Genomic DNA, 15,055 nt, shown 5'->3' on the forward strand with positions numbered 1-15,055 from the left:
TTCTGGTGTAAAATTAAACTTTATGCTCCATAGGACTCCCAAGAGTCACTGGTAGAAAATTCCCATAATTATTAGCTTTGCAGGACTATCTACACATCCATTCAGGTATCACCTATATACTCTACATGAGGTATACTTAATGGGATTAGAGAAAACACATATGAAGAAATATATCAGCAAGGAAACATGTTACAGTATAAAATGACATAATATAGCATATGACAAAAATTCATATGGTAGAAAGATAAAGTACTATCTACTTTCAAATAATTAGTAATGAGGCAATATGAGGTCTGTAAAAATAAGTTGGTCCAAGTTGGTACAGAAATTCTTACTTGAAGCCGATAATGATCATTTTCTTTCTTTAATTGGTCCATTGCAGTATCTGTCTGATGCACAATAGCTTTCATTCTATTATATTCATCAGTCATCTTCTCCATTTCCTGTACAGACTCTTCTAGGTTTTTTCTCATTTCTTGGTTCTGAACTTCGATTTTCTCATTAGCTTCTGTTAAAGTCTAAGAAAGTTAAAGAGAATATGGTTAAAAAAAATTAAGAAACTGAATATAAACTAAATTAAAACTAAATGAAATCCTAAGTATCTGTTGGAGAAAAGAGAATTCTTTACAGATCTTTAGCATCAACTGCTGTTGTCCTGATACACCAAAGTTGTGGGTTTGATTCTTAGTCAGGGCATATACAAGAGTAAACCAATGAATGCATAAATAAGTGGAACAGCAAATCAATGTCCCCCATCAATAAATATAAAAAATTTTAAAGTAAATATCAAGAAAGCTTTACCTAAGGATCTTAGTTCTTCTTAAACAATGCCCAAGAAGCATATAAAGAGAATAAATTTTCAAGATTTGCAACTTCAAAGATTCAATTTACTTCATATTTTACAAGTACATAGTTACAGATTTATACTAAAGAATTTAATTGGAGAAAAAGGCAGAAAACTGTACTTGAACAACAATTAAAATAAAATAATAAAAAAAGAATTTAATGTAGGGCTAAATAGTAGGTCAAATTATAATGAAATTAAAGTTTTATAAGAATCATTGTTTTGAAGTGACTTCCATCCATTTTACCTGAATTTCATCCAGATACTGAACAAGTTCATAGTTTTTTTTAGACAACTGTGATCGATAGTCACTGTCTTCTCCTCTTCTTGATAAAAGAGTTTCTTTTTGTGAATCTATTTGTTTCTGATAGTCAGTAACATCTTGACGAAGCTGTTCATTCTGAAGATACACCAAACACAGTATTTTATTTAGAAACTCTCCAAAAAAATTTCTGTGCTCTAAATAGTGACCTCAAAACATATCTTGATAATCCCAAGATTTCACCACCCTTAAAGCCTCACCTTTTTCTTTAGACGTTTGTTCTCCAAGAAGGGACAATAAGGGGTAGTTAGAAATGAAAAACACAATAAATGATTAAAAGTAATAATTAGAAATTAAAAAATTGTAGGAGGATGAGATATTATTTTGGGTAAACAAATAAAGCCAGAATAATAATTATTAACAAAAAAGAACATCTTGATTATGTTAAAAATAAGAACTATAGGATCAACAAGGTACAAACATTACTTGGCTCAGAAGAACCAAATAATAATTAGAACTGACAAGATTTCATGAACAGAAATTTTAAAAGAATAATGGACAAAATAAGAGAAGACAGAAATCCACTCTGAAATTCTATTAACAAACTAGCAAAGAATAGCTAATAAAAGAGAAAGCTACATTTACCCACACAGACCTAAGAGATGAACATAATATTAATGACCTTACCCATAGATTTATTTTCTATTTCCCTGAGACAAAGTCACATCAAATCAGCCAGTTTGAAAACATGGTTTACTTACATGATTCCAATTCTGGTTACCACACAAATTTACAAAAACTTTCTTTAAAAGTATATTTGTTGAACCACCACCACTACTAAAATTTTTTACCAACCTCTCTTCTTAATTTGCTGTTTTCGTTTTCTGCTTCTTCATTTCGAAGAGCCAACTAGAAAAGTAAGTAAATTGATATATAAATAAAATTCAGCGGTCATTCAATATAACACCAGGTTTTCATCTGATCAATTTAAATTTTAAATCTTCTCCAACAAAGTAGAGAGCATTTCATTACTAAGGACTTCACGTCAACCTAAGACATAATAATAGGACAAAATCTTTGAAAACTAAGTATCAGGAAGGAAAAACAGGTTGAGGTTTTTTTTTTTAATTCTAAAAACAAAACCTGAAAAACTCTAAGCAAAGAACACAGAAAATAAAAACATCATCCCATGCGCCTGACCAAATCCTAATAATGAGTAGTGTTCTTTTCAAGGCCTTTATCATTTCATAGTTGTTCTACATCAGGACTAGAATACTGAGTACTTTCAGTGAACATTAAAGTAGTTATAAGGCATCACATAATGGGTAAAAAAATCAATCTTAAATCAGACTGGCCTAGGTTTATATACATTGTCCATCAATTTCCAATAAAGTGTGAACAAGTCACTTAACATCTCTAAAATTCAGTTTTAGCATCTCATCTGTTTATGTAAGAATTAAGTATGATGTATATATATATAAAGTCCTCAGCACAGTGCTCATGCTTGGAACAGAAAAAAAATTTGTATTGTTTTATTTATCACATATAAATAATTTCACTTGTTGGACAATTACAGACCACATCAGCATACCACCACACTGCCCCTACACAACTGATCCTCCACAGAAGGTAGAGATTGGTGGTCACTGGTCACAGCCAGTCCTTGCAGCGGACTGGCCTGGATAAATCCCTCCCATTGACCTGCCAATAGCAACCAAGGCTCAAATACAAGAGGAATGTGTACTCAGAGCACATGAAGGGCATATCCTGAGTACCCAGATTGGGTGATAGGGGAGGCTGTGCCACTGGACCCACAGGACATCTACTACATTTGACTAATAGTCAAAGCAGCCCAAACCATTTTGGGTTTCCAAAATGAAAACAAAGAAATATGGCCCAAATTAAAGAACAAATCAAAACTCTAGAAAAATAACTAAACAAAAAGGAGACAAGCAATCCTTTGGATGAAGAGTTCAAAACACTGGTTATAAGGAAGCTCAAGAAAGTAGCAATGACCTCAGCAGCATAAAAAGATCCAGTCAGAAATGAAGGATACACTAATTGAAATAAAGAACAATTTACAGGAAAACAACAGTAAAGTGGATGAAGCTGAAAATCAAATCAATGATTTGGAACATAAAGAAGCAAAAAACAACCAATAAGAACAACAAGAAAAAAAAAAGAATCCAAAAAATGAGGATAGTGTAAGCAGACTCTGGGACAACTTCAAGCATTCCAACATTTGCCTCGTAAGGGTTCCAGAAGCAGAAGAGAATGAGCAAGAAATTGGAAATCTATTTCAAAGATTAATGAAAGAAAACTTCCCTAATTTGGAAAAGGAAATAGACATGCAAGTCCAGGAAGTGCAGAGAGAGTCCCACACAAGATGGATGCAAAAGGCCCACTCCAAGACACATCATAATTAAAATGCCAAAGGTTAAAGAGAGAATCTTAATACAGCAAGAAAAAAGCAGTTAGTTACCTAGAGGGGCATTCCCATAAGACTGTTAGCAGATTTCTCAAAAGAAACTTTGCAGGCTAGAAGGGATTGGCAAGAAGTATTTAAAGTCATGAAAAGCAGAGACCTACAGCTAAGATTGCTGTACCCAGCAAAGCTACCATTCAGAATGGAAAGGCAGATAAAGTGCTTCCCAGACAAGAAAAAACTAAAGGAGTTTATCATCACCAAACTAGTATTATAGGAAAAATTAAAGGGACTTATTTAAGAAAAAGAGGATCAAAACTATGAACAACAAAATGGCAAAAATACATATCAGCAATTGATTCTTAAAAACTAAGAAAATGAAGAACAGAGACAGAATCATGGATATGGAGAGAGTTTTGATGGTCTCCAGATGGGAGAGGGGTGTGGGGGAATAGTGATTAGGTGAGAAGATTAATTAGAAGTACAAAAAGGTAGTTACAGAATAGTCATGGGGATGTAGACTACAGTATAGGAAATGGAGTGGCCAAAGAACTTATATGCATAACCTATGGACCGGAACAATGGTGTGGGGATTGTCTGAGGGAGTAGGACATGCTAAGTGGAGGAGAGCAAAGGGAAAAAAAGCGGGACAACTATAAAAGCATGATCAAAAAGTATGCTTTAAAAATAATTTCAGTTGTAATTCTTTTCTTTAGTTTCCCCTAACTGGCACATATCATAATCATTACTATGAATATTTTTCACCTATTGTCCTTTCCCAATCCTCTTATGACCTTTTACTTTTGTTTTTCCCCCTAATATATCAAGAAGACAGAATCCTAATGGTGTGACAATTATAATATAGTTTAAATTCTATGACAATTAACCAATTACAATATATGACCCTTGACTTAACCTTGGATATTGGGTAGGGAGACTCTGATGGATATTACTGTGTCAATAGAGAAAATATGAGTATGGACCATATATTAAATAACAATATTGAGTTCATATTATATTTCTTTAGTATACTGATTACATAGCAATTACAGAATACCTCACTATTCAGGTGAAACATACTGAAATATTTAGGGATGAAGTATGATGATATCTGCAGTATTTGAATATAATGTATCATAAGATCTGCAACCAATGGCTCGGCAATAAGAATGAGGGAGACAGAGAGGAAGAGGGAGAAAGAGAGAGAAATATGGCGGTGTGTACAAAGATACACAGAATGGTAAAGCAAATGGAGCACAATGGAAACAACTGTCGAACCTATATTAATAGCATATGGGTGTTATTTTTCTTACAATCTTTATGAAGATGTGGAAGTTTTCAAAATTAAAGTTTAAAGAAAGTTTACAATAAAATGCAATATGCTATATAAATCTTTTTCTTAAAAGAATCTTTTTTTAAGATTTTATTTATTTATCTTTAGAGGGGAAGGGAAGGAGAGAAGGAGAGAAGTATCAATGTATGGTTGCCTCTTGTGAGTCCCCTGCTGGGAATTGGCCTGCAACCCAGGCATGTGCCCTGGTTGGGAATCGAACCGCGATTGTGTGGATCGCAGGCCTGCTCTCAATCCACTGAGCTATTCCAGCCAGGGCCAAATCTTAAAAGTTACCTATTATTATTATTATTACTATTATTATTATTGTATGTGAATTAAGAAAGTTTTCTTGTTTTGAATTTAAAAAGTTTTAACAGAGAGATGTGAAAAACTTAACACTAAAGAAAGCACTTACCACTACTGATAATCATTTTTTCCTTGGATTTTGAACATCATACTCTTGATATTTGTCCTTTCTTGAGTTGTACCTTGAAACACCTCTTCCTATTTCATTAGATATTTCTATGTCTCAGACATCTGCCTAACAAGAATTTCTGTGGCTTCAATATCTAGCCAAAATCCTTTTCATCTACCCAGTGTCTTTTGAATTCTATATCCACAGATATCCTCTTTGAATATGGACATAGAGTACATGTGCAAAACTGAAATAATAATTGCAAACCTAAATTCTTTGTGCCCCTTCTAAGTGAATGAATGACACTATCTACCTATCCAGGGGTCCAACTCAGAAAATTCGGTGCATTACTCTTCACCAACAACCAATCATTCAACATATCCAATTACATCTCCATCTCTCAAATGTGTCTATGTCCCTAACCCCCCGCAGTCATTACTTTAATTAGTCCAACATTACACTTGCCTGAAATGCCTCCCAACTACTCTTTGCCTCCTTCAATCCACTCTCTACAGAGTAAAGTTTAAAAGCACAGAATTGATCATGATAGCCCTGTGTTCAAAATTCTTCATAGGCTTCTTTTAGAAAAAAGACCAAATTCCCCAGGAACAGGCCTTTGCTTCTCTCTAGAAGATCACCAATGTTAAAACCGGAAGGTAGGATGTAGTACAATGGTTAAGAGCACAGACTCTTATGTAAGTCTGGATTCAAATCTTGGCTTTATCACTTACTAGTTGCGTAAGCGTGGGCAATTACCCTTACTGTGTCTCAGTCTCTTCATCTGTAGCATGAAGGAAAATCCACCTATTTCATATAAGTATCAAGCTGGTCTGAAGGTTGTGGGTTATAGTTAAGCTGATTATCATATAAGTATCAGGTGAGGAATAATCAATTAATGCATATAAAGGTCTGGCCCACAGTAAGGACTTTATATCTATATTCCAGCCAAAATAAATAATTGTAGTTTCCTAACTACATTATGCTCTCTTACTGCTAGGTCTTAGCAAATACTATATCATCTACTCAGAATGCCCTTTTCATACTAGCTATGGCTCAGTGGATTGAGTGCTGCTGGCCTGTGAACCAAAAGGTCACTGGTTTGATTCCCAGTCAAGGCACATGCCTAAGTTGTGGGCCATGGCCCCAGTTGGGGTCATGCTAAAGGCAACTAATCATTATTTCTCTCCCCCTCTTTTGCCTCCCCTTCCTCTCTCTCTAATAAATAAATAAAATATTTTTTAAAATAGAATGCCCTTTTCTTAACCACCATGTACACCCCATTCCCTTTGCCAGGCTAACTTACTTAAGGTCTCAGTTTAAAGATTACTTTCTGAAACTCAAGACTGATTTAGGTATTACTCCCCAGAGTATCCCAAAATATTTTTCTATACATTTGTACCCCTAGAGTATCATCTCCATGTTACAATTTTTACTGATAGTAAACATCACTGAGAAACAGAATATAGTTAGAGGCCCACTACATCTCTAGTATTTAGCCAATTATCTGGCATGCTGTAATATACTCAGTAAAACTGAATGACTGGTTACAGATAAAGAAGAAGTTGTCAAAGCAACTCAAAGCCATATTCCACTTAAAGGAACCTAGTAGCTGCAAAAGTACATAGCTCATATAGTCAAGTTTTCTGTGTTTGTGCCTATGCATAAAGGTAATAATCTAAGATATGAATAAACAGGTAGTGCTGAGTAGCTAAGGGTGTGTGGCATGAATAGTATAAAGCTGACTAACATATAGGCTAGCTATACAGAAAACCACACAGACAGAGATCCCCCTAAGTAGTTGCATCACTGTATAGCACAGGTTGAATCCTTTATGATTATTTAGAAAGACACAGGTCTGCTGTTTTGCTGAGTCAACAAAACAGGTAATGTTCTATAACACAGGTGGCAAACACAGGCCTGTGGGCTGAATCCGGCCCTCCACCTTGTTTTATCCAGCCCAGAACCTTGTTTCTACCCAGCGGCAGCGCCGAGCTCTCACTTCACTGTTAAGGAGTAGTTACATTCACACAGTCCTAAAATCACATTTGGCCCCTTGAAGGCAATGGCGAGGCTGATGTGGCCCCTGGTGAAAATGAGTTTGACACCCCTGCTTTAAGAGCTTACTGCTAACCTTTAGGTGGGATTAATCCATACTTTTTCCACCATATGACTCTTCCAAATTACACAGGTAAATCAAGAATGGGAATGCTTTTTCTTACAATCAATCTATGATGGATTCTCTTTAAACAGAAACCCTAATGGTTGTTCACTTAAAATTTACAACCATCTCTTTCTAAGAGAACAATAGATGATGTAAGATTATCAGGATGTAATATAACATTGACCTTCTAAGGAACACAAAAGTAGAAAAAACTTCTGGGTATCAGGCATAGGACAGTTACCACAACTAGGCACTGAATTCTGTAATAAGTTTACTAATAGCTGAGACAAAATAAAAACACATTATCTTCTGACAGGAAATACAAATTTATCTAGAAAAAATTGTTCCTCAAACAAAATTTAAGTGACATCGCATGATTTTAAAAATAACAAGGACTAATATCAGAGGTAATAGCAAAATATGCTTGCATAAAAGATGAAATGCCATGATTTAAAATATTCATTGATTTACAAAATACTGACATCAACACTTGTTAAGAACCCATATATTACACATCAAGTAAAGTACACCTCAAAACAAGAAATCTGATTAATCATTATTGAATACATCATTAAAAGATTAATTTCTAAGTCTATTCTAAATACAAAAAATGCCTTTTCCCCCAAATAAACTATGGCAAATTAAAAAATCAAATTTTTAAACACCTGTTAATTTCTTCATACCAGTTTTCCAGAACAAGTCAATGTAAGCAGACAATTCTAGTCTTGAGAAAAATATACTTCTAAATATAAAGAATTAAACTCCATATCATATTTAATGATAATTAATAAGTACCTGATCAATTATATTTTAAAGATGTGATGAGAACACAAATTGTGACATCAAACCTTAGAGATGAGACTACAGCAATCTTCACATATAAATACAAGCATAAAAATTGATATTGTTGTCAATAATTATAAAAAGCATAAGCAGGTGTTATTTTGGGGTAACTTAACCAGTTAAAATTCATTGAAACAAATGTGCCTCACTTGTTCGTTAACTTTCTTCTCTTTCTCCAACTCTTTTTCCATGTCCTCCAATTCTCTATCTTTTTGTTCCAATTGCTTTTCAAGTTGGCGAATTTCATCACGTAAAAACCGGGTGTCACGTCCACCTGTAGATTGCAGTGCCATCTTGAAGTAAAAAACCAAAAATATCAATCATGTAATCACATTATATTTGGAGATTCAAATGAATAAACAACAAACAAATGATTATCTTGACTTTAAATATGTATTATAATCAGCATCAGATGTTCAAAATCACATTAGCTTAAAAAACATTTTTAAAAAATTTAACTTATTTAAGCTTTAGTTCACAGGCTGACAACCCCCTAAGCTTTTCCAGAGCCACCCAGAGCTATGAAGAACTGACCATCAATTACTCAAGCTCTATTACAGCTTCTGAGCCAGACCAAAGTCACAGAACAAAGATGATGAACCATCTGAGTTTCCGGAGCATCAAAGCTCTGAAACCAGGCTCCAAAGCACCTGAGCCTCCATCACAGTTACTGAACCCTTAACCTGCCATTAATCTCATACCAGACTATTTAGACCAAAGTTATTAAGAGGACTTTCTAGGATAATGGGAATGTTTCTACATTCTCCAGTACAATAGCCATTATCCACAAGTGGCTATTGAAAAGAACTGAACGTTTAGTCTTCATTATAATGAACTTAAATGTAAATAGCCACAGGTCATTAGTGCTACTGTACTGGACAGCCTCCCTACAAACTGAAAGCTTCTGAACATATCCATTCTTTCTCCCTTCTTCCTTTTAAAGTCTGATCCTTCTATATCACATTCCTTCCCACATTCTCAGGAATCTCTATGTATTCAGTTTCCTAATAATACATTCATATTGTAGCTCTTGGCTTTCTCAAAAGTTGTTTCTTCTACCATACCGTCTGTCACTATTCCTCAAATCCCCATGTGCCTCACTCCACCTGTTATTAGTAATCCTTTGTATATCTTTCTAAACTGTAGGCTCTATAGGATTATTGAATCTTTTTATTTTGTTCATATTGGATACTCAATTCTTAATAGAATTTAAGGTACATGATAGGCATATAAAATATATGCTGAACAAGTAATTATGAATACAATATGATTCTTGTGGTTTCCAACCAATAATAATTCAAAGTGAAAATAATAACTCCAAATAATAAAATTAACAATTATACCCTAGAGAATACAAAAGGACATACCTCCAGTTCATTTTCCAGTTTCATTACTTTAGTTTTTAATTGATTTTCTATTAAAAAAAAGATGTTTCAATTGGTCAGATTTATCAAGCTTTTAAATAAATTTCAATAAAATAATAAAATTAATTTTTAAAAATTCCATCATGATTGTAATAAGAAAAACATTATTCTATACCAGACCCATAAGTAGGAGTTAGCTTCCAAAATAAATTGCATATACAAATTTAATAGACTATATTAAAGTTAATTCTCTATTGCTTAGTAAATAAATGGAATCCACTATCTATTATCATAAACTTTTTCCAAGGTTTACCAAATTTTGCTTGTTCTTCTCCAGCTTTATCAACTTCTTCCAAAGCTAGCTCTACTTCTTGAGCTTTCATCTAAATATTAAAAAAAGAGTGACTTTAATATGCCTTTACATTAGAACCTAAGAACGGAAAATAAGAATTTTATTTGTTCTCCCCATACTTAGTGTCTGCAGTGCCTGTCACGTGGAGATAATCAGTAAATAACACACATTATTTTCTTTCCAAAGGTTATTAATTTCTAGATTCTTAACCGTTTAAAACATCTTGGTTTCCTCTTTTCCCTTCAAGTCTTATATCCTGTATTGCAACTTCTCCCTTTGTAATGTTTACCACTATCTCTTTTTCTACTGTTCCATTGTCTCTATTTTTTTCTAATTTTCATTACTCTAGTCCATGATTTTATGTCTAATCTTCTTCCTAATGTTATGTCTAAACAGCTTCAATTCCCTTCGATCTTTCCTAAAGCATATATTTGTACCTATCAATTGTGACTCAAAAATCTTTAATGAATACTCATTGCTGACAGCACACAATTTAACTTTAAGTCCTCAACAAGGCTATCAAACTAAAGATTCCCACCATTTATTTCCTCTCCAAGCAGCTATAAACTTTCTACACTTGTCTCCTCAAACATAAAAGAATGTGCGCATTTTCAATCTCCACCTCTAGTCTCTCCTTAACATTTTCCCACTGCCTTCCACTTGCCTAAAACAACTCATCAGTCTTTAACTCTCCTCCCCTCCTAACTAATTGCTATAAATAGTTATCTGCATTTTTCATTTCTACCTCAGGATTATGCTAACATAATTAACACAGGACCCCCCTATGTTATTTTTAAGCATATTCATTGTTTCCCCTACACATTCCTTTAGTAACTTTAGAGCAAAAACTAGCCATGTATTGCACACTAAAATTCTGAATCACATTTGAAGATACCTCATTTCTTGGTGACTGAGATATTACAAGGTACTTTCACAGAGATTAACTCATTTGAATAACAGATCCTGGCATTTCTTTAACAGTCAAAACTGTTTTTGAAATCTACGACATACAAACCTTCATTAGTGACTGAGTAATTCTGAAAAGGTGTATCACATTTTCTTGACTTTCATTTTTCAGCTCATTTACTTCCACCTAAGTAAACAGAAAAGCAACTATTTTAGAACCCTTAAACAAAACACAAAATACTTCGTTATACCACTCAATGATTCAAGGACAACTTAATCATATTTGTATGCATATATCTATGTATTATTTATTAATTAAGCACCTTGGATAAGGAAACCAGTAAATTATCTGCCAATTCTTCTTGACGAGGTAGGTCATCTGGGTCAACTTTTATTATTTCTTTCCAGTTTATATTAGGTGGCATCTTGAACTGTTTAGCAATCTTTACCTTCTGTAACAAAACAGGTGGGTATTAGCATTTTCAAGGTATTATTGTTTTTACAGTAGCTTACACTTTTTATTGGTTGTATTATACTTATGATGTTAACAAAGAGCTATGGCTCCTTAACTATATAACACATTCGTGGGTAAAATAGCCTTCATTAAAACTATAGCAGCTGAAACAAATTATCAGTTATTGTATTGTCTAAATAAACTATAACAGCTTCCTTGCTAAAACTAATCTAGACAAGAACTAAGATTTTGAGTCACCTTCTCTACGCTCTTTACCACAAAAGTGCGCTCGAACATCTAAAGGTGTCAAGAGCCAGGATGCTTGGAAAGCTGTAATTGACGCCTGACTCGGAGAATCAGGAACTGGGGGTGAGGCTGGGGGAGGGTACAAAATAAACAACTGAGATGAGTGCGTTGGGGTCGGAGTAAACCCGGATGAAGTAAGAAGGCAGACGGATTGAGGACCAAAAACTAAGGGGCGAGGAAGCTGGGCTATTAATAGCACACGGGCCCAGAGGCTTAAAGAACCAGCGTAGGAAGAGGTTCGGTACTCCCGCTCGCCAGTATCCACCCACCAAGCCTTGCAAGCGGCGGAGGCTTCTTATCCACCGTTTCCAACCCGGGCCCCGCAGCTATGCTTGACGGCTTCCCTGCGCCGTTCCAACCGGACATCGGATCCCGCCACCAGTTCGGAGCAAGCACTAGCAGCGGCGGCGGCGGCGGCTGCTAGGCGACCATTCCCCACCCAGCTGAGGCCGGAACAAGGTCCCGGATGCAAAAGGAGCCTACATTTCACGACTGTGAGTCATACTTTACGTTTAGATTCCCCAGCCGGGGGCATGGACTCTGCTTTAAGGGTGGGGAGAAGGCGTAGGGTTAGGACTCCGAATCCCAGGGTACAGCTCTTCTTGGCGGCTGTGCATCCTGGGAACTGAAGTTTCTGAGAAGTAGAGGTAGGCCTTTCCCGACGTGCAGCGCGGGAGGCTGCGACCTTACCGGGCAGCAGGGTTTCCTCCCGAGGCTGGAGGCGCTGCAGCTGCTTAGGCGCGTCTGCGCTGGTCGACTGAATGAGGTGGACCATGACTGCCCCTTCTGTGGTGCCGCTGGCTGGCTTGCTTTTTCTGAGGTTTCCCTAAGCCGTCACTTGGTGGAACCACTCCCAGGTGAGGTCAGACGGTCGTTCTGCGGCGGGGGAGGAATTGAGGGGTGCGGTCCCGGTTTAGGGAAGCTCCTACCCTTGGGGGTGTAAAGGCCAGGTCAGAGTCTGAAAGATGGGAAGATCACACTTTCTTAGGTGTTTGCAAGCTATGGTCCGGGTGATGCTCAGTGTAAAAGGGAGGGGGGGAAGTTTTAGCCTTTTGGGGGTTCAGAATCTGCCTCGTACTGTGGGGACTGCGCAATAGAGATCAGGATCTGGGCGCGAGGGAAGAACTAAGAAGACGCCGCATCCTTCTACCCCGCCAGTCTTACCTGTAACGCCGTGATCTTTGTGGATTGAAGGACTTGAAGGTGAGGAGAGGAGTTAGCATCGAGTGAAGGCTCTATTGTGGAGGGGTTAGAGCCTGCCTGGCCACTGCTAGAGGTGGAGAGAGAAGGGGCTTCGGTATTCACTATTCCTGTTGCTGATTAGTTACTTGAATACTGAGTCCGCAGTTCTATGAAAACGCCTTCTCAGGTGTTTAGAACTCTTGTGCAACTTTTGTTCATCCCTCTGCTCTCAGCCATTCTGGAGTATGATAGACCACTAGGTAGCTCTCAAGAAGCTGTAGACTTGAACTCTAACTGGCATTTTCACCTGTTTGGACTAGTTCCTCTCATCTTTTTTCTTAAGCACCCCCCCTTTTTTTACTGTAATTGATAATACATTTTTTATTGAAAGCAAGTAATAGGTTTCTTTCCATAGCACGTAGTTGGGCAATAGCTCAGTAGAAGTAACTTAGTAAAAAATCAAAACAAATATTGATTTCTGAGATACATGTTTAAAGACAACCATCGGCTTTGTAGGAATGATAATTTTTGTCTAATCTTTTACTGAAATATGTTATGCCAAACACTGTTAATTATCTGTTTTTTTAAACCATGCTCTACATTTTATCCGCAAAACTAAAAACTGGAAATTTGTAACTTTTGACTAGTCTGCCTTTTTTTCCTCCTAGATTTCACATATAAATGAGAGCATACAGTATCTGTCTTTATCTGACTTATTTCACTTTGCTTGATACCTTTAGGGTCCATTCATGCAAATGACAAATTTTCTTATTTTTTGTGGCTGATTAGTCATGCAATAGTCTGGTTTATATATATAAATGTATATATATATACATTTTATATATGTATGTATATATATATACACATATATATAATGTATGTATGTATATATATATATACACATACACCACAAATTCTCTTCTTTCTTTCTTTTTTGTTTTTGAGAAAGAGTGGAAGGGGAGAGTAAGACAGAAGGAAAAAACCCATCAATTTGTTGTTCCACCTATTTATGCATTCATCATGGTTGATGCTTGTATGTGCCCTGACTGTGGATGGAACCCACAGCATTGGTGCATCAGGACAGTACGTATCAGGAAAAGGCTGTGAGCATTTGGCTACAATAGTCTGCAACAAATAGAAGGGTTCAGATAGTTTTTAGAGAGTGATGGTCGTTTCCTTCTGATATATACCCAGAAGTGGAATTAGGTATAATATGGTAGTTCTGTTTTTGGTTTTTCAAAGAACTTCCATACTGTTTTCCATAGTGGCTGTACCAACTTACATTCCGACCAACAGTACACATCCTCCCAACACTTATCTCTTGTTTTTGATGACAGTTATTCTAATAGGTGTGAAGTGATAGCTCATTGTGGTTTTGATTTGCATTTCCCTGATGATTTGTGATGAACAGCTTTTCATTTACCTATTGGCCATTTGTGTCTTGGGAGAAAATTCCTCTGACCATTTTTAATCAGGTTATTTGTTGTGTGTGGTGGGTTTTTCCTTCCTTCCTTCCTTCCTTCCTTCCTTCCTTCCTTCCTTTTGCTGTTGAGTGTGTGAGTTCTTTATATAGTTTGGGTATTAGCCCATTATCAGATACATATTTGTAAATTTTTCTCCTATTTTATAGGTTTTGTTTTCATTTTGTTGACCGTTTCCCTTTGCTGTGCAGAAGTTTTTTAGTTTGACATAGACCCACTTATCCGGGCTTTTGTTGCTTTTGCTTTTGGTTTTAAATCCAAAAAAATCATTGGTAAGACCGATGTCAAGGGGTTAATGCATGTTTTCTTCTAGGAGTTGTATGATTCAGGATTCATAGGGCTTGAACAGTCTTTAATTCATTTTGAGTTGATTTTTGTTAGTGTAAGATAGTGGTCCAGTTTGCATTCTTCTGCATGTGGCTCTCCAGTTCTCCCAATACCATTTATTATAGAGACTGTCTTCTCATTGTATATTCTTGGTCCTTTTGTTTATTTTTGGGCTCTCACTTCTGTTTCATTGATCTGTGTGTGTGTTTTTGTACCAATACCATATTGATCTGCTTACTATAACTTTGTCATTAAATCTTAATAGCAGTTCATGAAATAGAAGCTTACATTGTCCTCGTTTTTCAACTAAATTAAGGAACTGAGGCTTGGAGTGGTTAAGAACTCTGCTCCAACTTAAATAATGTGCTCAAACACAGATCTTTGTGGCCAGAAAACCTGC

The 15,055-nt window shown here is 36.0% G+C and overlaps 2 protein-coding genes across 3 annotated transcripts in view; one reads left to right on the forward strand and one right to left on the reverse strand.

Moving 5' to 3' along the window:
• The window catches only part of CEP290 (centrosomal protein 290), a 103,310-nt gene extending 91,219 nt beyond the window's left edge, over positions 1-12,091 (reverse strand). Inside the window, exons 1-10 of one of the 2 annotated variants that reach the window (XM_037064635.1) lie at positions 11,921-12,091; positions 11,229-11,357; positions 11,015-11,092; positions 9,961-10,030; positions 9,651-9,697; positions 8,433-8,576; positions 1,962-2,015; positions 1,367-1,387; positions 1,092-1,244; positions 336-518 (exon numbers count right to left, since the gene is read on the reverse strand). In XM_037064635.1, the coding sequence (XP_036920530.1) occupies positions 336-518; positions 1,092-1,244; positions 1,367-1,387; positions 1,962-2,015; positions 8,433-8,576; positions 9,651-9,697; positions 9,961-10,030; positions 11,015-11,092; positions 11,229-11,357; positions 11,921-12,031 (990 nt within the window). In that variant the 5' untranslated portion in view covers positions 12,032-12,091. The remainder of the gene's footprint in view (positions 1-335; positions 519-1,091; positions 1,245-1,366; positions 1,388-1,961; positions 2,016-8,432; positions 8,577-9,650; positions 9,698-9,960; positions 10,031-11,014; positions 11,093-11,228; positions 11,358-11,920) is intronic. The other variant, XM_037064636.1, reaches the window with a different exon arrangement.
• Positions 12,092-12,223: 132 nt separating this feature from the next.
• TMTC3 (transmembrane O-mannosyltransferase targeting cadherins 3) overlaps positions 12,224-15,055 on the forward strand; it is a 69,978-nt gene continuing 67,146 nt past the window's right edge. Inside the window, exon 1 of the mRNA XM_037064637.1 lies at positions 12,224-12,522. The gene's annotated coding sequence lies outside the window, so the exon portion shown is untranslated. The remainder of the gene's footprint in view (positions 12,523-15,055) is intronic.

This window comes from Sturnira hondurensis, unplaced genomic scaffold, assembly GCF_014824575.4.
Source record: "Sturnira hondurensis isolate 20B ecotype Veracruz unplaced genomic scaffold, ASM1482457v3 Scaffold0015509, whole genome shotgun sequence".
Taxonomy (NCBI): Eukaryota; Metazoa; Chordata; class Mammalia; order Chiroptera; family Phyllostomidae; genus Sturnira; species Sturnira hondurensis.